The following is a 22,845-nucleotide window of genomic DNA, read 5'->3' as shown; positions in this document are numbered from 1 at the left end:
AGGATATAGTTAATGCTTTTACAATGGCACAATTAAGTGTACTTTCTATAGTAAGCATGTGATTTAGGATGCTTTTACAATGGCATTAAATCATTACTCAGAGAATGTTCCTGTGACATTGTAGGGTGCATTTTTTCAACACTTGTCTTCAGAATAAAAAATCTGAAGGAAATACATACTTGTAATAAGCCATATGATGGTTCGTCAAAGAGATTTTCAAAAGACTGAGACAGTGACTTCTGAGTCTTCACAAGAAGAACCCGTTCATCATGTGGAGATCTGCAATAAAATTTTAAAAGGGTGTCTTGGTGCAACTGTTTTTTTCTATAAAGTTTACAGAACATTAACTGGTTTTCTGTAGTCACAAATTTAGGCTTTGTGCAAAAAATAAAAGATTTGATGCAAGACCATTCATGTGATGCAAGACCAGTCTGGCACAAGTTAACCAGCTAATGCTACACAAAACAGAACCTTCATTTTTCAAAAGATTATGTTATTTTGATATTAATTCTGAATTGCACTATTTCATTCCCTGAAAAGCAAAGCTTTAGAAATTTTTTTGAGAAATTAATCTGGAAGATCCATTTACATGTAGGTGAAAAAATTTTCTTCAAGTACATTTTTCTAGTTTTGACAATGGACAAAAAATTGTGACACAGGAAATGTACTGAGACACAGTCAGCCTCAACACAACATATGCTCAAACTCCCTTAACATAATAGAAGAAGTGAAAAGAAAAAAATTGTGACACAGGAAATGTACTGAGACACAGTCAGCCTCAACACAATACATATTCAAATCTCTTAACATAACAGAGGAAGTGAAAAGAGCCTATGTCACCCATACAGTTAAGGAATTCTTTCTACCAGTTAGTAAATCTTACATTATGGCACCCTCTGAAACATTACGTTAAGGAATACAAACTGTTTTTCAATGTACGAAAGCACATCAACAATCTTCTACCCAACAGTACTACAACAGATCCTGTCAGAATAATGCTAAGATTCATACTCATAGGAGCTTAAAAGACACCAGAGCCAGTGTACTGCAAAACAGAACCATCTCAGTGCAGCCCTGCAAATATATTTCTGTGTAGACTCCAAAAGCTTAATGAACACAAACCTGACTTGGCCTAACTCACTGTATTTGTACACTCCTGCTCAATACATTTGCTACTCAACAGGGCTCCACAGGCAGATGAAAACAGTGACAACAAACGCACTGAAACCATGCTTCTCCTAGAAATGAATCTGTTCTTTTGCTCTCATACCTACTCCCCCTGCAACATCCCATTTTGCCCCCTTCTTCAGCACAGGCACCCCATTACTTCCTTAAGCAGCTGCTGAATCACCAATTTACTGCTCAGTAGGTGACAGAAGAAAGAACAGCTCAGAAAGCAGGCTGACATTCAAGCCTCAGAGTTTGTATCCAGGCAGGAGAAAGCCAAGCACTTTGACATCTGACCCTAATCCATTGCACAGACTTACATTTATAAAATACCTCTCTATTGCTCTCTCACAAAGTTTAAATCTACTATTTCTAGTCTTTGAAAGAAAAATTGCTTTCCTTTTTATTAGCACCTGCATCATCTACCATGTTATTAAAGTCAAAGATAAGAACTTTAATAAGCCTTATCTCTTTCCCATTCCAACAGGACAGGACACTGTAAACACTGACGGATATGAAATGCAACAAGAGATCTTCTTTTGAGACAGCCAGACATCACAGTCATAGTTCTGAGGCACCAACAGTTAATGAAGCTCAATTGGCTTTTTCTAAAGAGCAGCACAGGGGCAAAGGCTGACTCATGTATTATGTTTTCCTTAACTAAAATAATTAAAACTTTGTACCATACCTCCCTTTTAATTAAACACACTTTCTGGACAGTCAGGTGGGTATCAACACCTACTTAGGTAATGTTCAAAAATTTGTGAGCTATACACTTTCTGAAACTTCCTCATAGTCCTGCGACTTATAAAGTGTCATCTGTGCACATGGTATTTTCTCAATATTAGACTGGTGCAGTCAAACTAGGAGGCACCTAATCCTTAGGACAAAAAATCACAACTATTTTGTATGAATTTAGCTGCTTCATGCTGATTTTAGCAATGATGTGATATCTATAAAGAATGGTGTTAGAGAAGAAAAAAATCTTTTGAGGCAATAGGAACATAAGAAAATACCTATAAAGATAATATATAGAGAAGCTAAAATTTCTAGCTTAATGTCAATATCCCATGCTTTATAAAATATAAGTTGGGATAACAAGTAATTACACTGACAAATATCTGCTTGTGGCATCCAGCTGAGTAAACATCTTTTCCTAAATGAGGTTGTGAGCTGAGATACATTATGTACTAAAGAATGAATAACCATTAGGAAAAAACAGAAAAAAACAGATTGACTCTGTCATTTCCATAACTCAGATGGCCTATTTGTTCTTTTCTCTTTCCTTAGACAAAAATAATGATCATAATTCATGAGTAAACAACAGAAGGGAATTTGGTGACAGAAGACACCTTAAATAAATAAGAAAAATAAAACTGACATTCCTGCTCATGTCAATGCTTAAGGTCATCCAAATTAAACTTCCGTAGCTATCATTGCTTTTTGCTTTAAAGCTCCTGAAGTATCTGCTCTTGCATTAGTTAATGCTTACAACTGTTCAAGGTGGCAATACCAAGCAGCACAGCACATCCTGCAAGCTTGAATATCACCTCAAGTTTTGCTGTCTTCTCCTAGAAATCAGTTAGAAAATTTCAAATATGTTGCTGCAGTCCACAGGTAACAGATCACACAAATCTGATATAAAGCTTTCTGTGACTCACCATTTAACACAGGTCTTTTTCCAGTGTTTGCTAATCAGTTGCTCCCAAAACCTGCCCCTGTTTACCAGCAGCTCCTCAGAAGGTTTCCACAAATAACTAAACACAGCAGTATGCTCAAAAAGGAGCAGTTTCCTTGGGGAAAAAGGAAGGGAGGGAGGGAGATGGCAATCCCTATGCCTGCAGGGGCTGGGAAATTATGACACTAAATGAAGATGTTTAAGGAAGGGAACCTAGAGGAAAAAATCCCCTCAGGATTTAAGATGAAGTTGTCACTCAGGATTTTCTAATCTACAGTTGTACAGAGAATATTCCTATTTACAAGTTCATCCTGTCCCCCTATTAGCCTCTCCTTTGGCCTTCCTGACTTTTCCCCTTACAAAGCTCACATACAATGCTACAGCCAGTACCATTCCACCAGCTGGACACACTGACCTTCTCCAAGCAGCTGAAAACTTCTGATTATCACAAACCCCAACACCATGTCTTGAAACTGTCAAAGCCTTTCACAAATCAGTTCAATAAATATACAACCACTCACATCCTACTGACTTGTTCTCCAGCAAAATTTTCTTCAGTGTTACTCAGCATCAGCCTGCTCTACTTGTTGAAGGCATCTCTGGCCCCAGTGATGCTAGCAATGTAAGAAGAGCCCTCTGTAAGGATTCCTACAGCCATTTCACTATCCACCTTCAAATCTGTCATCAGACTATTACGTTGCAAGTGAGAATAGCAAAACATTTTTGAAAACAGATTACATGCTACACTAATATTACAGTGTTACAGGTATACATGTTATATCACATTTATTTCTTCATAGTCTATCTAACCTTATTTACCTGTTGTCTTCTTAAATTATACTTATGCCTACATGGTGAGAGCAGAAAATTTTATTTTATGCATGCTGATCAAAAAGACTATCCTAGTAAAAAACTTGGAGGTAGCACAATATAACTACACAACAACCCCAAATTATTTAACAGAATGATAGGGTCTTAACTATATTTACACTCAGATAGTTGATTTGTGTAGCAAAGATCAAGACTGAAACAGTGACCAGGCAAGAAAGCACAGGGGAACAGAACTGTGGGGGAAAACATTTACATACCAATTGATTTAGCTGACGGTATTGTAAGTTACCTTGCACACTCATTTAAATACTCATGCATATTTTACACAAAGGAAACAATCTCAAATTATAACACAAATTATCCCATTTTATAGAAGTAGCTCATGAAGGATTTAACTTTTACACTGAATGTTGATAAGAAGCTTCTGCACCCACTAGAGGGAGCAATTGAGGCATTCGGAGTTAATGACACTTCAGATTCTAAAATACTTCACTAATCAATCCAAAAATTTTTAAACTTCAGCTTACATTCCAAATGCATATGGTAAAACCATAGTCTCAGTCACCTTGAAAACTACTTCTATTAATTAAAAAAAGGAACAGAATAACAATCAGGAAGTATTACTCTGAAATTCATTACATGATTTAAGTAAACCAATAATCTGTATTTTACAGAACTAAGAGTTGTCTGATACTTACTCATTCAGTGCAACGTGCTTTTCAAGACATTTAATCAATGATTTGCTATCTCCATGATGAAAGTGAAGAGCTGGAAGCTTCACATCATCCTTCAGACAGAACACTAAATAAGACCATCCCATGCCTTCTTTGTTTTGTTTGATTGATTTCAGATCTATCAAACTGAACAGGAACGACCACTTGCTTTCTCTGTTTGCATGAGTTGTAGCATCTTAAAAACAAAAATAGCACATGATTTCAGTTTGACTTTCAGTGTTAGCAATTATAAACACATTATATCTATCACTGTTTCTAAAAAACAAATTCAAAACGTAAACATCAGCATTGGTTCTAATAATAAAATGCACACTGTAACTACTATTTCTGAATTTCTCTTTGAGCCTCCTTGTCTTCTACAGACTTGTAAAACAATCAATAAGTCCATCAGGCTACTCCCCTAAAACTGTACCTACAGTTTATAGGAAAAGGTTTTTCACCCAGAGGATGGCTGGGCACTGGAACAGGCTCTCAGGGAAGTGGTCACGGCATTAAGCTTAACAGGAGTTCAAGAAGCATTTGGACAACACTGTCAGGTACATGGTGTGATTCTTGGGGTTGTTCTGTGCAGGGCCAAGAGTTGGACTTTGATGATCCCTGTGGGTCACCTGCAACTCAAAATACTCTATGATCCGACAACAGAAGTGATCAAGCAGTTAAATGTACATCTGCTTTATCAAATTCCAGCAGCAAGCTAAATCCAACCTGCACCTCCACCAGGTAGTGCTACTTACTCAAACTAAACATGGTATGTGCTACAATCCTGTAACCTATATATTACTCACAGTTACCAGCCACATGTCATGTAAGGCTGCTACCAAAGTAAGGGCAAAGGAATTGGAAATCTCCCCCTCACCCTTTCCTCCTATAGTGTGCAAACTTGCATACATGCTGTGCAAAATTCCATATATTCAAAGAGAAGGGATTAAAGGGATTAAACTTTACCACAGGACACAAAATTGCCAGCATGTCCAGAAGGAATTTGGGACACCCCCTGGCCTGCTCCCATCACATTACAGCAATTGGAAATAGGCAAGAAGTGGCAAAGAGCATAATCCAAGTCTGTAGTCCTCAGTGACACTCACTATGGATGAAAGACATGCTCTGCTGACTGGAGATGAAAATTCAATACAAACTAGAGATGTGGTAAACCATATTTATCCAACAGAGATGCTCTGTGTGTATGTGTGTGTATATACATAAAAGCCAAGGACTGTGCTTTACTCGAAAACATTCATGATCTGACATCCAAACCCTGTAGTCATACATGACAGACATGACATTTAAAACCATTATAAAGACAGTAAAAAAAGCACAATAATCCCCAGTTACATGCTGTGAAATAATACATGGAAAACAAGTATTATAAAAGAAAAAAGAGTATGTGAGAATCAGAGAAAAATCAGTGATTACTTGAGAATCACTGTTCTTTAATCACAACTTGTTTTTCAACATCTCTACTGAGACACTATAACAAAAATATTGTAGCTATAGAATTATTTTGCTCACATAAAAAGGTATTTTTTATATTAAAGACCCTCCATATTAAAGACCCGTCTATGTCATAACTGTAGATTCCATCTCCCCCTGCTGCTGCAGTATGGAAAGACATTTGAGTAGTAACCCACTTATTTTTCCATTTTCATTTCTAACAAAACACCAAGTTTGAATTCCACTTGTTTTAAAAAATTCAAGTGCAGCACAGATAAAACTGCTACTACATCTAATGATGAAGCAGGAAGTTAGATTTAATGTTCTTTTTCAATACAATTCTCTACCAATTTAAGGAAAAAAATGAAGCAGATGACAGCTATTCCACTTGTGAAATTTTTTCCACACCCAGAGATTCATCTCTTACCACAAATGAATCCCAGCCTTCCAAAAAGGCTATTCTTAAAGGCAATTCTTTTGCTACAAATTACCATCATGGAAGAAAACACTGTATACACATAAAAGCCCTCCACTTTTAATTTTTTTTAAGTACCTCCATTTGAATGAGGTTTCTTCTTAAAAGAGACTGTGCTGACCATGTCCCATTCTGCTTCATAACTACTTGGACGATCTGCTCCTCGGGAACATTTTTCTTTCGGAGTTTGAGTCCACTCCACAACAGAACTGGAATCCTGAGAGAAACAACAAAAGCAACTATCAAAAAACACAAGGCATGAAAATTGACCTGGTTTCTCAGATTCAACATGAAGAATCAGCATCTTTATTTCATAGATTAAAAGAAAATGTATTGAAATCCTCAGAAACATACCGTTTCTGTAAAAGATACAGTTCAACACAGGAAATTTGGACTTATGACTAACACTATGAGGTTTTACTTAGTAAATTCCAACATCCTAAAATATCTTTGCCTCTCTTGCAGACACTATGAACATAACAAATTATTCATTTAAGTGTAAAACTTGAATCTTTTTCATTTAGTCACATCCTCCTAATACTGATTAAATACCACATATCACTGCTGTAACCCCCACAGACTTCTATTTTTATTTTGCATTAGAACAGCACCTCTCACTTTCGTGTCTAACTAAGAAGAGTGAATCACCAAACTACAACACAGCAGATTGAGAGGGACTGGTAACTGTGATATATTTACACTCATTTGGTCTTTACTATTCATAGTTAGTCCCCTACTATTTTATTTGTGAACCAAGTAAAAACTAAATACAGTCAACCTACACATGTATTCTAATAACCTGAACTGGCCTCCTGTCTATAAATAAGATTCCTACATATAGCTATTATTACCAATAATAAATAAGCTTTGCTTCTAGTTATGAAATCACTTATGCATTAGTTAACACAAAATAAAATCTCTAGAGAAACATAATGAAGAACACTGAAAACTAACAAACAAACCTTTCCAGCACAGAGAATATTAGAAGTATCCAAAGTCTCATCCAGTGGTCTCCAGTCTACTACCACTTCATTTTCCTACAATACAAATCACAAAAAATTCAACACTACACAGCAAAGTACTTATTGCCGTATATAGTCATGGTGTGACTATGTTAAAACTTACATATACATATAAATGATGACAGTGTCAAACACAATGTGATGTTTGTTCATGTACAAAATCCTACACTTTAAAAAGGCATTTAAGATTTGCCAAACTTGTTATGTGCTTTGCCAACAAATACACAAAAGTTCTGTAACTGTATTATGCAAATACCTTTTCTATGACACGCAGTATTCCTGCTATTAAGCTGTCCTGGTCATCATTTTTTCCACAGGAGGAGTGAATAAAAACTCCTTCTTGCTCATATACAACCTATAAAAAAAAGAGTAATGAAATTTAGAAAACAATGTTTTAAAATCCTTAAAATTGTTTATCCCCCTATGGTACTCATTATCAACTCGCTGATGGAAGTTGAAACAAACACTTCTATTGTGTTAGGGATTTTGTTACAAAGAGTCCAAAATCTAAGTCTTTCACTTACCTAAAGCAAGAAACAATAGGAAATGGAACTGATCAAACTTATTCCCTAAGCAACTTACTGACTAGCACTACTTCATTAAACACCACAAGAAAATGCATTCAATACCTACTTATTTTTAAATCAGCAGGTACAGGTTCAGTGAAAGGCCTATACAGCTTTTAAAACATTAAAAGGCTTTCTTATATAGTCTGCCTTTCTGCCACCTGCCATTAAGCATGTTGAAATTATTAAACTGATTTAAATTTAAAATGGACCAAATACTGTAAAAAGATGAACTCCAGAGAAATAAAAAACTATACCCTGAAATTAAATTCAGGGCCAGTGGCAGAGATTCCATCTGAAAGGGAGAATATGTAACAGTTGGATAAGAAGAGCTTGTAGGAGTGCACATGGCCCACATAACTTTTGCATTTAAGCATTTGCAAAACCCTTCACAGTATTCTGATCATGCTCTCAAAAAAAAAAAAAAAGAAAAGAAAATCAGAGAACCCTTGGCTGTCAAAATTTAGCAGGCTTTTCAAAGCTACATACACATACTCTTAAAAGCTCTATAAATACTGTAAATGGGTCCTATTTTACACAGGTCTAAGAGTGAAACGTCTCTTCGATTTTGTGAAAGTGAAATAAATCAAATGGTAACAGTAATTGTTTCAGAACCATTTTCATTTTCACACCAATCTGCAAACACGGCCTTAAGAAACATATTTTTAAAGGAAAAGCGTAGAAATTTTTTAACTAATCAGAGACAGATAATGTATTTCTTTGGTTCTAAGATATCAGGAGCTATTTTTCTCATTTATCCACTTTCTAAAATCACTTCACTTGTAGTCAGGCCTGTAAACTAAAAGGTTAGTTTTGCCTGTCTGTTTCAAAAGGTTAGGTGTGTAAGCTTAACTAGCCAGATGTGAAAACATGGCTTAAAAAGAGACATAAAATTCACTTAACTCATCCTTTCTGTTTTAGTTTTGCTTCAATTTCTCTACCTTTTACACAAGCAAGAAATTTCAGGAGTGCCCTCGTTAAACAGAAATATCACTTGGAAGAAATCTCTAAAGGTCACTTAGCACATCTCCTGCTTGAAGGATTATTAACATCATTGCCTTTCAAATATTGGAAGTCTTCTTTCCTGTTGCCTATTACACTTTTTTCTCTTTTCTATCCAAAAATATCCTCTCTCTATTTCTACCAATTTTCTGTTTTCAAATTAAGTTCTGTTCAAACAAGGCAACATTTATTTAAATTTTACCTTCTAGCTCTTTGGACCTGATCTATCATGAAAACTACTCAGAAATATTAATCAGTCATCAACCACTTGGACAGCTGCTCCAGAAAAAAAAAAATCTACTTGTATCAGAGTTATACTGGTAGAAGTGCACTTCCACCAAAAATGTTAGTATCATAAAGTATACCTTCTCAGTCTAGAAGGTAAGCCATCTAATAACTCTTTTTATTATTCTTCTGTCTATAAATCTCTCAGAAGGACAAACACTTCCTTTCATGGGAAAAGAAAATGTGCTTCTAATGCTACAGTTGTCATGCAACTGAAAAACCTTACACTGCTCTTTGTAACAGCTTCAGCTCCCTGTGCCATGCTCTCCAAAAAAACAAAGCACATGCTCAGAACTTCAGAGGGTGTCTGTAAAACAAAGGACTGGTCACAAGTCATCTTATTCCCCTCATACTGTTATTTAAGAGAAAATCTTCTCCAGGTTTGAAAGGCCAGAAGGCCAAGCTGCTGAGATTTTTCTTTTCCAATCACAAGCGTGATTTAATTATTTACTTTTTCCAACTGTAAACTGTAACTGTAACTAATTTGAAGAAAGAAATAACATTGATTGTACACAAGAGTATCTAGATGTTTTTCCACAGTTAATACCTCTGCAAAACATTTTGGGAGTTACCATCTTGAATTCTTCAAAATACAGAGCCACTCTATTCAGCAGTACCTTGTAAAGTAACTCCATAAATGCATTTGAACAAACTGAGTTTGGAAATGTAATTCTGTAGTGGTAGCACCTGAAAATTAGCTACATTGGGTGGCTATATTTCACACAACGTTCTTAGCAAGCTGAAAATTCAAAAATACTATTAGGTATTCTTACAGTACTTTACAATAAAACACAGTTTTTTACAGATTTTTGTTTTCTGGTACTGCAACACTGACAAGCTATTCAAAATCAATTTAAAGATGAAAAGTAATGTTAAATTACATGTACAAGTAATCAGTACTAAGGACAGTATCCAACTGAAAGACAGTATACAATAGTTATATTTGAATAAAACCCCATCCCATCAGTAGACAACTCCTCTATACTTAGTAGCTCAATCTCACACACCATGTGGCCTACAAAGGTTTTTGCTCAGGGCCTCGGCAGCCCAACACTCAGAAGCGCCTGGTGAGTCAGCACACTTGGACCTCTTAAGCATTCAAGAAAACAGATTTCAAAACTAAGAAATGGCTTCACACACTGTCTCTTGCCTAAGCAGCAGGTTACTGCAGAACATGCAAAAAGGCAGCAAATGTTGGAGGATGACCTGAAGCATCAGTAAAATACCGAGGACTTGCGTAAGGTCTGCATGCAACAGCTACGTAGTGAGATCCTGCTACATATGGAGAGACTAGAAGGAACTAGACAGGGGCAGGGCAAGATAATGAGACTGACACCCCCTCATTAGCTGGGGGTTATAGTTGAAGGAACTATAACCCCTCCAAACCCAACCCAAATCTGCTTCTGTATTACTTGTCATCCCCCTTGGCATAGGAAAGCAACCTAGCCTCCTCGAAATCCTGACAATCTTCAGCCTTTAGTGAACTAGGAAGGCCTCTACATTACCCACTATGTGAAAGAATTCTGGAGTTTTAAAGAATATTATCTGTTCAGTCAGTCCATTATGCTTTTTGTATTACAAGACAGGAAAAGACACTACTGGCTCACTTTGGTTTTGTACTATTCATTATTTTACATATTCGTCATGGGCTCCTTTACAAAGGTGAGAAGTAGGTAGAGACAAGCTCCATCTTTTGTTTTTTCATATGATTAGAGCCATCACTCTTCCCCTAAATCTACACAAAATCAATAAGCCCATTATAAAAAAAAAAAAGACAAGTTGATGTTAATAAGTGCATACCACAGGTGACTAGGTAAGTTGACATGTCCCTAGGATTTTAATAAAATCCCAAAAGTATCCTTCACCCCAGTATTACAGCCCTTCCACCCATCCAGCTAATAAGAATTCTGTGTTCTGCACAGTCTATCCACCGGTCTCTGAAACAGAACCTCAGGGAAGAAAAGCCGTTTGTGTTGCCCAGATGCTTGAGGCCAAAAGAGCTGTCCAGCAATGACAATCCTCACTAAAGAGTTAAACTGCAATTGTTCTGTTTTCTTCTGTACCTGTTTGCAAACATCTACTGAACTGCCCAAAGAGAAGCACATGTCACAGGTTCAGATGTTATTACCTACATGAAAGCCAGACTCTGCTGGCTCCACAACAAAAACACAAATGAAAAAAAGAGTGTTAATCATACACCAACACAACCAAAGCAAATGAAGATGTTATGTGACAGGAGCTGAACAACTTAGAAAATAACCTGATTTCAAATAAATTTTAATTATATCTTGTGGCTGTACATTGGAATTACTGAAAGATTTTCAGACATTTTACTAGCTTAAAGCTAGTTCTGTGCAGAACAGATTTATCCATCCATGGTATCCCTTAAGTTCCTAGAATACTTCAAATCATAAGCATTACTTAAGGCAACTTAAGACTGTAAAAGCATTCAGCTGGCAATTTTTTTTTCTAAGAAAATGATGGAGACAGTAGGAAAAAATTTAGTATGATTTAAGCATTACTTTCAATTAATCCTAAAGTCTCAAGTTTGAAATAAGATGTACCCAAGAAGCTTATTCTCATAAATCTTTCCTGCTTATCAAGTAGTCTGTGCTGGCAGCGTACAAGTACAATTCACAGCATATTTATTTGTCCAGTTCTATTGAATAAAAACTAGACCCATTGCCTGTCTGTTTCTGTTTCCCACCAAAAGCTAAAAGTTGATGCAAGTTTCCAAATGCTAGTGAGCCACTTTGACCTGTTTCTTTTTTTCCATGGGTGCTACAGAGGTCAAAGGCAAATTCACAATTCATCTGATCAGTCATTGAAAGCACTGTACCACACAGAAACAACAGCTATTCCAACTCGTATCTGAATGATGGTCTAAAAAAACAGGGAACCACAGGAGAAAATTCAGGAAAGCTGCACAAAGCAATAGCTGCCTACCCACCTACTATTAAAAAAAACAGATGGAAACAGCAGGATGTAGGCTCAGTTTACATGTCATGGCATATGCTAGTTAAGGTTCTGGAAAACTCTTCAAGTATTTATAGTCCGTGTCCAGCAAAAAATAGGTTTCTGAAGTCCACCATTGCCCCAGTAACATCTTCTGAGAAATAAATCATATCATTCTTAATACTAAAAAAAACAGATGGAAACAGCAGGATGTAGGCTCAGTTTACATGTCATGGCATATGCTAGTTAAGGTTCTGGAAAACTCTTCAAGTATTTATAGTCCGTGTCCAGCAAAAAATAGGTTTCTGAAGTCCCACCATTGCCCCAGTAACATCTGAAAAATAAATCTTATCATTCTTAATACCATAAGGACACAGCATGGACAATGCATATCTCCATATTTCTATTGTTCTGCTTACACTGAGCAGCAAACAGGCAATGTATTTTTATTGCTAAAAACATGTATGAGCAGAAGGCCTTTGGGATGCTACACCACCACCAACAGTATACAACAGAATACAAGCACAGCCTTGTGATTGAATGTTTGCCATTTGATAGCAATTTACAGCCCTGTGCTACCCGCTAGTGAAAGATGACAACATTGCACCCTAAGACAATGAAGTACAGACAACAAATAAAAGGAGATCTGGGGCTACCACAGAACAGGATGGTCGTGGCATCCTCACACCCATGTATTTTCCACCCTGCCTGTGATGAGCACCTAAATAATAGCTGTCACCATGTGTACTGATTGTTTGTATCTCCTGCTCCTAGGTCTGTCACATACAAACAACCTGTCAAACACAGAATACTTTACAGAAAGGAGGAGCACTGCAACTTTCCCAGCTAGTTTGTCCCTTGTTTCAGACACTTCATACTCACCCTGTGTTCTTGGAGAGTGTGTTCCACTCACTCCCCTTTTCTGCCACAGAGTACAGCTCGAGGCCAGCACTGCCCTGCCAAGATGCCGTTCGGCATCTCGTAGCAGACACAGTTTGAAGCTCTAACAGTCAATCTGCCACTGCTCTGGAGCAGGTAACTAACTATGGTACTGTGTAAATACTGACATTATCAACTTTTCAATAGCAGTTACTTCATTTTTTTGCCTGATATTACAGAATCAGGTAAAGGACCCCACCAGGGATTCAACAGCTGAAACAGCAAGCAGGCATGTTCATAAGAAAGTGACTGAGTAGAAAAGTCTGAATGCTCTGCAAACTTCAAATTAAGGGAAAATGGCTCTGTCCACAAACATCAACAACATACATAGCAGCCGCACAGCACCTTACTTTCAGATTTTGATGGAAAGGAAACAGAACAAAAAATGCAACACTGTAACGAAACAATTACAGGCCAATAAAATTAATTCAATTTAGACAATGGTTGGCCTAAGTAACCTTACACCCACAAAAGAAAGCATCTTAGTTTAGAACTATGTATTAAGTAAAAAGAAATATAACTCAATATAAAATTCTACATTATACTGCTTGAATTTCCATCTTCCTCTTTGGAATAGCTGATCTTTGCCCAAAGCTTACTCACACATCCACTGCTGACTAGTGTCACTGGGCACAGTGAAGTACCTACTGCATCAAGAGTCTGTTTCCAACAACTAGGTGCCAATACATTTGAGTGCTCCACAAAGCATCAAGCCAACATTTAACTTGATCAAAATGATCTTCTGCTCCAGAGAAGACAAACTACAATAGCTGGCATTTGAATTGTAATAAAATACAAATCACAGAATGGTTTGGGTTGGAAGAGTCCTTAAAGATCATCTAGCTGCAAGCCCCCTGCAATGGACAAGCAACATTCCACTAGACCAGGTTACTCACAGCCCTATCCAGCCTGGTCTTGAGCACTTCCAGGGACAAGGAGCAGAAAATCTCTCTGGGCAATCTGTTTCAGTGTCTCACCACACGCAGAGCAAAGAACTTCTTCCTGGTATCCAGTGTAAACCTATGCTCCCTCTTCAGCGGAAGGCTATTGCTCCCTATCCTATCACTACATTCCTCTGGGAGCAATCCCTCTCCAGCTCTCTTGTAAGCTCCCTTTACACACTGGAAGGTACTCCAGGGTGTCCCTGGAGCCTTCTCTTCTCCAGTCTGAAAAACCCCTACTCCCTTCCTTCATAGGAGAGGTGCTCCAGCTCTCTGACCATCTTCATAGCCCTCTTTGCTACACTGGATCTATGCCTATGGTGGGGACTCCAGAGGTGGACACACAGTACTCCACATGGTGTCCTCTGAGGGCACAGGAGAGGGGGAAAATCATCTCCTGTGATCTGCTGGCCCAAAACACAGTGGCTTTCTGAGCTGCAGGTCAGAGGTTGAGTCATACTGAGCTTTTCACCCACAAACACCCTCAAGTTTTTCTTCCCTGAACTCATCTCAATCCATTCTCCACCAAGCCTGTACTTGTGCTTGCCCTACAGACCTTGCACTTGGCCTTGTTGAACCTTGTATGCCTTTTGTTTGCTGAGCCTGTGGCTCAACTTTTTTCCCAAGAAAGTAGAATTTCACACCTGCTAATCTTAAAGACACTCAATTTCTAAGTAGAGGAGGGTGGAGAGGGACAGAATCCAGCAAATGTTTTTCATGTTGTGACAAATATGAGAAAGCTCTCCACACCAGGAGCTGCATAAGAAAAGTTTCCTACTTGACCACAGTACATATTTCAAGCTCTGTTTTATGTGCTCTGAAGATTTCTTGAGCCGCAAGGTATTTCTGCTACTCATGCAACAACAACCAGCTATCAGTGAAAATACAAGTCTGTTCAGGGTACTGAGAGCAAGAGTTTCAGGTAGTAACCCACTGGTCCTATTGTAAGCACTTCTGCAAAGAGAAATCCTTAATGAATAGAAAATAGAATGAAAATACAGAAATTTCACAAATATCACTGAACTGCTTTACATTCAAGCATAATAAAGCCTTAAGTAAATTCAAGAGAGATAGTCTTCTGTTCACAAAGAAAATCCACGAAGTACAGTATAATCAAAAATAATTATGATTGCATTCACAGTAAATTATAAAGGCTGAAAAAGATATAACAAATACTTTAAATCAAAAGCTTAATAAAATGGCACAACAATGCATAGTACAGGAGCCTCTGTGCACTCATGTTCAACTAGCAGAAGGTGGAGCAAGACATTGCCTATCCCACAGAACAGATATACACCTAAAATAATTCACTGTATCTATGCCAACAAAATACCTGAAGGATGCAAAGCTAATTTTAACATACCAAATTTAATTAAAAAAAAAACAATAAAAACCTTTCACTGCAAGCACAAATCCCCTCCCCAAACATACAGCACTAACACCACTACTATTTAGTAATAGCTACAGTGCTGCTTGAACACTTTAAGTTGCTGAACTGGCCAGACATCTGAGCTTAGAGATAAAGCTCAGATGTTTGGCCAGTTAACATTCTGAAACTTTAACTCAAAGAGCAAGAGCACAAGCAAGTGAAAAATAACTTGTCTGACAGCCCATGTGTCAATGGGTAACTTGAGAAAGATCTAACAGCCCCCGTGCTGAAGATACTCTGAACTCCAAGAACATTAAAGAAGTATCATTACTGTCTTTAGATCAGCTGCAATAATCACCTGTACACTGACAGACAGAAATTGAAGCTTGTACTTCTCCCCATACACAACTTTTTCGCTCATTTTCTAACACTGTTTTCTGCTATAAGGGTGAATCTAGAGTAGGTTCTCTGAATAAAATAAACTATTTGCTAAGCAACAAAAAGAGAGAAAATGTACCTGTTTTCATAAAGTATAATATATGTTAATACATAAATATACTTGTTTGCATAAAGTCAAAAGCTCTGAAAACAAATGACCTTATTACCAAGTTACTTCCAGAAAAAACTGGCAATTCTAAGAAAGGGCAAAAAACTGAAGCTCACACTGTTCTAGGGCAGATGGTCATTTATAAAGAATGAGTCACGACTCCAGAATTCAACTGAAGTAACTTTTCCTAAACCAAGCTAAACTATTCATAGAGAAAAACACTGATAAGAACCTCAAGAGAGGTTCCAGCAAGAAAAAAAAAATCACAGGACAGAAGTCCAAGCAGTACATGAGATAACCACATTTATAATTCATATCCCATTATTGTATGGAGCAGAAATCAGAGACTACATGAATTAGCTGGATTCTGAATCTATTGATATTGATAATGTCTGGGAAATAAACTGTCAAATAAAAATAAACAAAACAAAAAACAAACCCCCAAAAACCTGCAATAGAGAAGAGAAAGGCAAGCAGGGTAAAAATGCAATAGAAACCACAATCTTCTATGGTTTGCTGAAACAAGTTTTTGTGAAAGCTGAAATAATGCAGGTTATCCCAGCTGCTGGATACGCTGCCACGTGCTCCATGGGAACCACTTTGTGTAATATTTTGCAGAAAAAAGCACATACATTAAAATACATTACTTTCATGTGATAAGATCTGCCACATGAGAATAAAGCACCTCACAAACTAATGCTCTTCCAGAAAGCTACCACCTGAAACACACCATTACAACTAACTGCCCAGCCAGAAGGAACACTGAGTTAACTTATGACATCCACAGCTTGTAAAGACACTGAAATGCAAAAGGCCTGAAGTGAGAATGCTGGGTCTGTACCAACCTACACTGCATTTATTCCACCTGGAGTGAAATTTCACTAGTTTGTGTCCAAACTAGTCGTCCTAAAATCCTGCAGGAACAATCTGTGGTCCAATGTGCTCCCAACAGAAAACGAAACCAGACAAAAGTAAGCACATTTTTATGTATCATTTCAGCTTGCTAGATCTAATCAGTGACAGCTCAAACGAGTACAGTATCCAAGAAAGCAACAGTGCAACACACAGGTGGGGAAATACAGAGAAGGATGGAACTGCTCCTCAGAGCAGTGAAACACAGTGCAACACACAGGTGGGGAAATACAGAGAATGGAACTGCTCCTGAGAGCAGTGAAATGTCAAACCAGCCCAGCCACTTCATGAAATCTGAGAAAACACAACTGTCATTTGTCCTCTGTGTTAAAAGAGAAATGGCAAAGAATGTTATTGAATTACAAGTTGCATTAGCAAGTTGCATTAGTATTGTGGACGTGGCATAACTAAAAACAGTTTTGCAACGTCTTAGAGATTTAATCTCAGGCAAACATGGCTCTTGGAAAGGAACAGTGAATACACAGCAAATTTACAAACAACTAATCCACAATCATTCTAGCCTCTCATATAAGCCATCATAATACAGCTGCTTTCACGAGAGATATCCTGAAGAACATCCTGATAAAAGCCTAAGTGGAAAACAAAAAATAACCTGAAAATCTAAAATATTAAAGTATTTATCTAAAAACTTAAAATATTTCCCTCATCCAATAAACTTCTGTATTGATATTAAAATGGATAAAACCAAAAAAGGGATTTCTCTGTATACATAAAAACTGGAAGTGCACAGCTAGAAACAGCTGGGAGGACAGTATGGCTGTCTTTATATTTACACACCCAACAGCAGTAAAGAACATAAAAATGAAATTGCAAAACTCGAGCGGCACAAATTGCCTTCTCCAACAATTCTGCTTGAAACGGATCTGCTTTCAAGACCTCAACGGAATTTTCATGCTACAGCTCAGGGCACTCCTCAGCACCCTCGGGAAGCGCAGACGTGGCTAATTACGTGTGTTCTCTTACGCCGAGACCAGCGTGAAGTGAAACTATCGTCTTCTGTGCTATGCTGGAAAAGTGAAACCGCAGACTATCACACACTCACCATGGCTACTACACACAATCAGACACCACACCGAGATTTTAAATCCTAAATAAAGGACCCACGTGCTCGAGAACACCGTACTTCAAAGCAACGCTTTCAGAAGACAGAGTCATGAAATAAAACTATTTCTACAAAGAAACAATACGGACACAATTCGTATCTGTTGGTGGGGGCGGAGGGAAACAGTGGGTGTTGCTTGTACCTCCCCCTCCTGCGAGCTCAATCGCTTGTCAAGCAATAATGTCTCGCTCCGGAACGCTCGGCAAGAATCCGCGGCGTACAAAAATTTTTAAATTACTAAACTATAGGACCGACAAGACTTTGTACACACGCCGGGGCAGGTTCCCACAGACCAGCAGCGGGCAGGCCGGGGGAAAGGCCGCTGCGGTCCCTGAGCACCTCGGGGACACGGGGACACGCAGACGGCACAAGCCGCGCTCCCTGCCCCAGGCTGAGCGCCAGCGCGGCCGCGGGTGCCCGCCCCGCCCGGGAGCGGCCTCCGGAGCCCCGGAGCCGGAGCCCAGCTGCCGCGGAGCGCCAGCTGCGGGAAGGGCCCGAGTCCCGCCCGAGGCCGCTGCCAGCGCCCGGCCCGGCCCGCCCGAGGCCGGGACGGCACGTACCCGGAGAGGCGGCCCCGTGAGGCGACACCCGCGCGGCGGGGAAAAAGGCACCCGCCCGGCCATTCGGCAGCTCCCCCTCCCCGCGACTCCCGCCAGCGGGGGCGACCCAGCGCCGCACACAGCGTGTCCCCGGGGGAAAGGTGAGAGAGGCGGGAGAGGCCGGCCCCGCCGCCCGCCCCCGTTACCTTGCCGCTCGGCGGCGCCGCCATGTTGCCCACGAGTGTTTATGGTGACGTCGCACTCCTCACGTGCTTCCCCGCCGCGCCACAACAACAGCGTCACTGCTGCGAGCCGCGCACGCGCACTGCGCGGGGCCGGGCCGGGGCGGGAGGGATGGCTGCGCTCTTCTGTTCCCGAAACCTAATTCTCTTAATTAATTGACTCTCAGCCTAATTCCTCCTGCCCGTCTACCTACTCTCACCCTTCTGCAGGGCCCACGATAAAATGCCAGTATTCATTTTGAGGCCAGTTACCGTCCACTCACTCACTGCCAAAGGTCCTGCTTCTGACAAGTCAGCTCAGTGCTGGACTTGGCCTGTTCTTTGTAAGATTTGCACACGAGTTGTGTGAAAGGCTTTTTCCTCAAGCTGACCTTCGTGGAGCTGTCAACTGAGTAAAAAAATTAACAGATAAATCCCATTTGTGCTGCTCTCAGCATGCCAGTCACCACTTACCTCAGTGTCAAGAAGGCCAGCATATTTCAGAGAACTCTCGGTGCCACAGACCAACCTTCCCCATTTTATATATATATATATTCGTCTATATTTATATATATGACCATCTTCTGGCTACTTACCAATCTGCTAGACATCCATCTTGGGCCTTCTCCCTTGTTTTTTAGCAAATTATCATTGCAGAACAATGTGTATATTGTTACATAGAGATGAGGAGCAAAATTACTCTCTGTTATCATGCTGCTCTATCAAAGGACTGCTAAAAGGTTGAAGTTGGCAGGAATCTTTAGAGATCATCTAATCCAACTCTCCTGCCCAGAGCAGATCACAAATGATTGCTCAGGACTTTATAAAGTTTGAGGTTTGAGAATCTCCAAGAACATACACCTCAACCTCCTCAGTGAAGCTGTTTCATTGGTGTTTGGTTGCTTTTGGAATGCCAAAGGTTTTCTTATGCTTAAATGAGATGTCTTGTATTTCAGTTTGGGCCCATTTTATCATTGAATACCACTAAAGAGACCAGTTCTACCTTCTTTATTTCCTCTCATAATCTATTTTTAGACATTGAAAAGATCTTCTGAGCCTTCTCAAGACTGAACAGTCTCACATCTGTCAGCATCTCTTTGTATGACAGATGGTCCAGTCTCCTAATTGCCTTTGCTTGCCCTTCACAGGTCTCACTCCAGGATGTCAGTGTCTCCATTCTACCAGGGAATCCAGCACTAGGCCCAGCATTCCAGGACTCTCTCATGGGGGCTGAGAAAGTATCATCACCCCTCAGCTTGCTGGCAGTGCTCTTCCTGATGGAGCCCAGGACGGCCTTATTTTCTGGCTCGTGACTGATTTGTTGTGCACCGTTTTGACACTCAGATACCTTTGTGCAAAGCTGCTTCCCAGCCTCCATTATTGGTGCGTTACATTTTTGCACTTTACAGACCTGAATGATACACAACAACAAGTTCCAGATGCAGACATGGTGCTACCAGGTCCCTCTCCCTCCTCCATGAGCCCCTAAAGAAAACAAAGGGACAGCCTGTAGCTCTGTGCTGAAGTCCAACCTTCCACACACTACACAGATGGGAATCTGAGGAGGAGGGTATCTTTAGCCTGGGGGCTCACTCTGTTGGATTTTAATTAACCATCTGCTCTAACACTTCTGTCACATAAAAGGTGGTCACAGCACACCAGCCAGCACTGAGCATGCAGCCAGAGTGTTCCTGGCTTTCCCGTGGCTTCTGTTGCTGTCACAGCTGCAAGCATAGCTATTACTGCTGTGCCAAAAGCTGCAGCAGCTGCTATTGTTGTTGTTCACACAGCTATTTCAGCAGAGTTACAAGATACTTTCCTGTATTCAGAAGTGTCAGCTGCCCACATGCTCAGCCACATGAAAACCTGGCCCACACAAGACAAGTGCAGATTCTGTCAAGTCCTTCCATCACAGGCTTAATTTGTACAAACAACCTCACAGCAGAGGAACAAAGAAAAACAGTACCAAAAATATCTTTCCCTTTGATCTTTATTTCTCCTCATAGGAAATGGATGTATTCCAAGCCTTGCATGGAGAGATGCAACCCACAATTTTTCTAGGCTACTCCAGTTTATCACAGACCACAATGAGATGGTAAATGGGGTGCTGTCCTGGACTCTGGGTGCAGCAAGGCACCCAGCAGATAACTGCAGACTAGGCTTTTCAAGTTCCTCGTATTTCAAGAGGTACCCTTCCTCAGCATTAGCTGTATTGTAGACAATAAAGGAAACATCAAGGATTTAGCTGTGAAATGCTCTTGTTTTCCCCATGCAAGAGGAAAAGATTTTTAAAAATTCCTCCCATTCTACTCCTCAATTAGGAGAGCAGGAGGGAAATCAGTCCCTGCCTACATCCATACAGGTCAACCAAGAAAGCCCCTGGTGTACAGTCACCCTGTGCATTTTATTATTAGTTTGCTCTTTATGTAATTATGGACCATACCACTTATGGTTTCTCAGACTAATACCCCACGGATGGGGCTGGGGACAGCACAGCCACTGCGAGCAGGCAGCATGTAAGTATGATTTAAAGGGCAGAAGAGGACTAAAGCACCTGGATTAAAGCTGCATTGTGCCATCTGCTCTCAAGGCCAGAGCTCCTTATGCACTCTGGCCTAATTTATGTGCCAGAAAATGTAGTCTCTGGGACCACTTAGAATCTTCTCTACTTACCAATTGTTTCTCCTCAAAGCAGAAAATGAGAGATGAAGATAGGATAGACTTTCTACCCTGTTTCTCAAAGAAAACATAAAAAACCCACAAACCTGAACAAGTAGAGCACGCAGATAGAGTACTGTTCCATGCTTAGCTACCCTCTGCAAGAAGGTTAGATAAGAATGGGGATAAACTAAGTATACACAGACCAAAATTAAAAGGAAGGAAATGCCATACCCCAGCAGCATTTATTTGTATTTACAGTGTGAAGGCATGGAGATGAAAGACATGAAGGTATGTATGCTGATGACAAGATTTCTTGAAGCATTTGCAGTGTCACATTTTGTATATCCTTAGGCACGGCACTGAGTTCATATTTGTGAACTTGATCTTTTTTTATCTGTGTATCAATACAATTCCAGAATATGAATCAACCCAAAACATACAGGAGTTGTCACATAAGAAAACATTATGGTTGGTGTAACTGACCATCATTTTACAATAGCTTTCTTCTTTCATTGGGGCATAAAATTGTGGGGTTTTAAGTACAAAAGAAGCAGAGCAGATACTAACATGAATGCTCTGCATTTGTCATGCAAGGAGAAATTCATGATTGCATCAGCCTCCACAGAGGGTAGCTGGAAGCCATCCGACAGCGATGACTAAACAGAAACTGATCTGTTGTTTGCCGATTGGCACACCGGTATTGCCAGAGCCAGGAATGCAGCACGGGAGACAAACAGTTGTAACCCTATCACTTCTACATATACATCATAATAGCAACAAACAACATTTCCTGAAAAGAGCAGAAAAGTAACAGAGCAATTGTTTTATCGTGAGGGCAGTCAATCTTTACTTCTTGATCTTAATTTGCCACCATAATCTTCAGAGATCACTCAATTTCCCATACAGGCTGAAATCACTAAGTTTCTGAAAAACAATAGGTGTACCTAGTACACTTGCTCTTCACCACTTAATATAGTGACATGCTGACAGACTTGACAGACTTTGAAAGACTAATTGTGAAGGAACTACATTTACTCTAAAAAGCTCTGGATTTTTAGTTTCTTGAACAACAACAAAAATCTCACTACTAGAAAATACACCTTTTTTAAGAGAGGCTGTGGTGTCTCCCTTACTGGAGATACTGAAGAACTGCCTGGACAATTCCATGTAATGTACTCTAGGATGATCTGCTTGAGCAGGGAGGCTGGACCAGATGACCCACTGTGGTCCCTTCCAACCTGACCCATTCAGTGATTCTGTGACAAGAAGATAGTAGGATAGAGTTGCTGACTTCTTAGAACTGCAAGTGAAAGGCCTAAGAACACCCAAAGCAGAAAGATGCAAATTGCTGTCATCTTGCTGTGCTTTTCCTGTTGCTTGCTGTTCTCACTCACAATATCCACCCAGTTCAAATCCACAGCATCAGCCAGCCAGCAGTTTTCACTAG

The 22,845-nt window shown here is 39.6% G+C and overlaps 1 protein-coding gene and 1 long non-coding RNA gene across 2 annotated transcripts in view; one reads left to right on the top strand and one right to left on the bottom strand.

Moving 5' to 3' along the window:
• TBC1D15 (TBC1 domain family member 15) overlaps nt 1-18,812 on the bottom strand; it is a 35,017-nt gene extending 16,205 nt beyond the window's left edge. The window contains exons 1-6 of the mRNA XM_039703899.1: nt 18,723-18,812; nt 7,595-7,693; nt 7,279-7,353; nt 6,395-6,533; nt 4,375-4,585; nt 180-279 (exon numbers count right to left, since the gene is read on the bottom strand). Of these exons, the coding sequence (XP_039559833.1) occupies nt 180-279; nt 4,375-4,585; nt 6,395-6,533; nt 7,279-7,353; nt 7,595-7,693; nt 18,723-18,746 (648 nt within the window). The 5' untranslated portion in view covers nt 18,747-18,812. The remainder of the gene's footprint in view (nt 1-179; nt 280-4,374; nt 4,586-6,394; nt 6,534-7,278; nt 7,354-7,594; nt 7,694-18,722) is intronic.
• On the top strand, nt 18,541-22,368 carry LOC120499792. The gene is made up of 3 exons (XR_005626966.1): nt 18,541-18,677; nt 19,886-20,120; nt 21,657-22,368. It is a non-coding gene; the product is annotated as an uncharacterized LOC120499792 (long non-coding RNA).
• Nucleotides 22,369-22,845: the final 477 nt, after the last annotated feature.

The sequence above is a fragment of the Passer montanus genome, unplaced genomic scaffold, assembly GCF_014805655.1.
Source record: "Passer montanus isolate IOZ18808 unplaced genomic scaffold, ASM1480565v1 scaffold17, whole genome shotgun sequence".
Lineage (NCBI taxonomy): Eukaryota > Metazoa > Chordata > Aves > Passeriformes > Passeridae > Passer > Passer montanus.
Note: the sequence above shows the minus strand (reverse complement) of the source record. Positions and strands in the feature narration are given on the sequence as shown.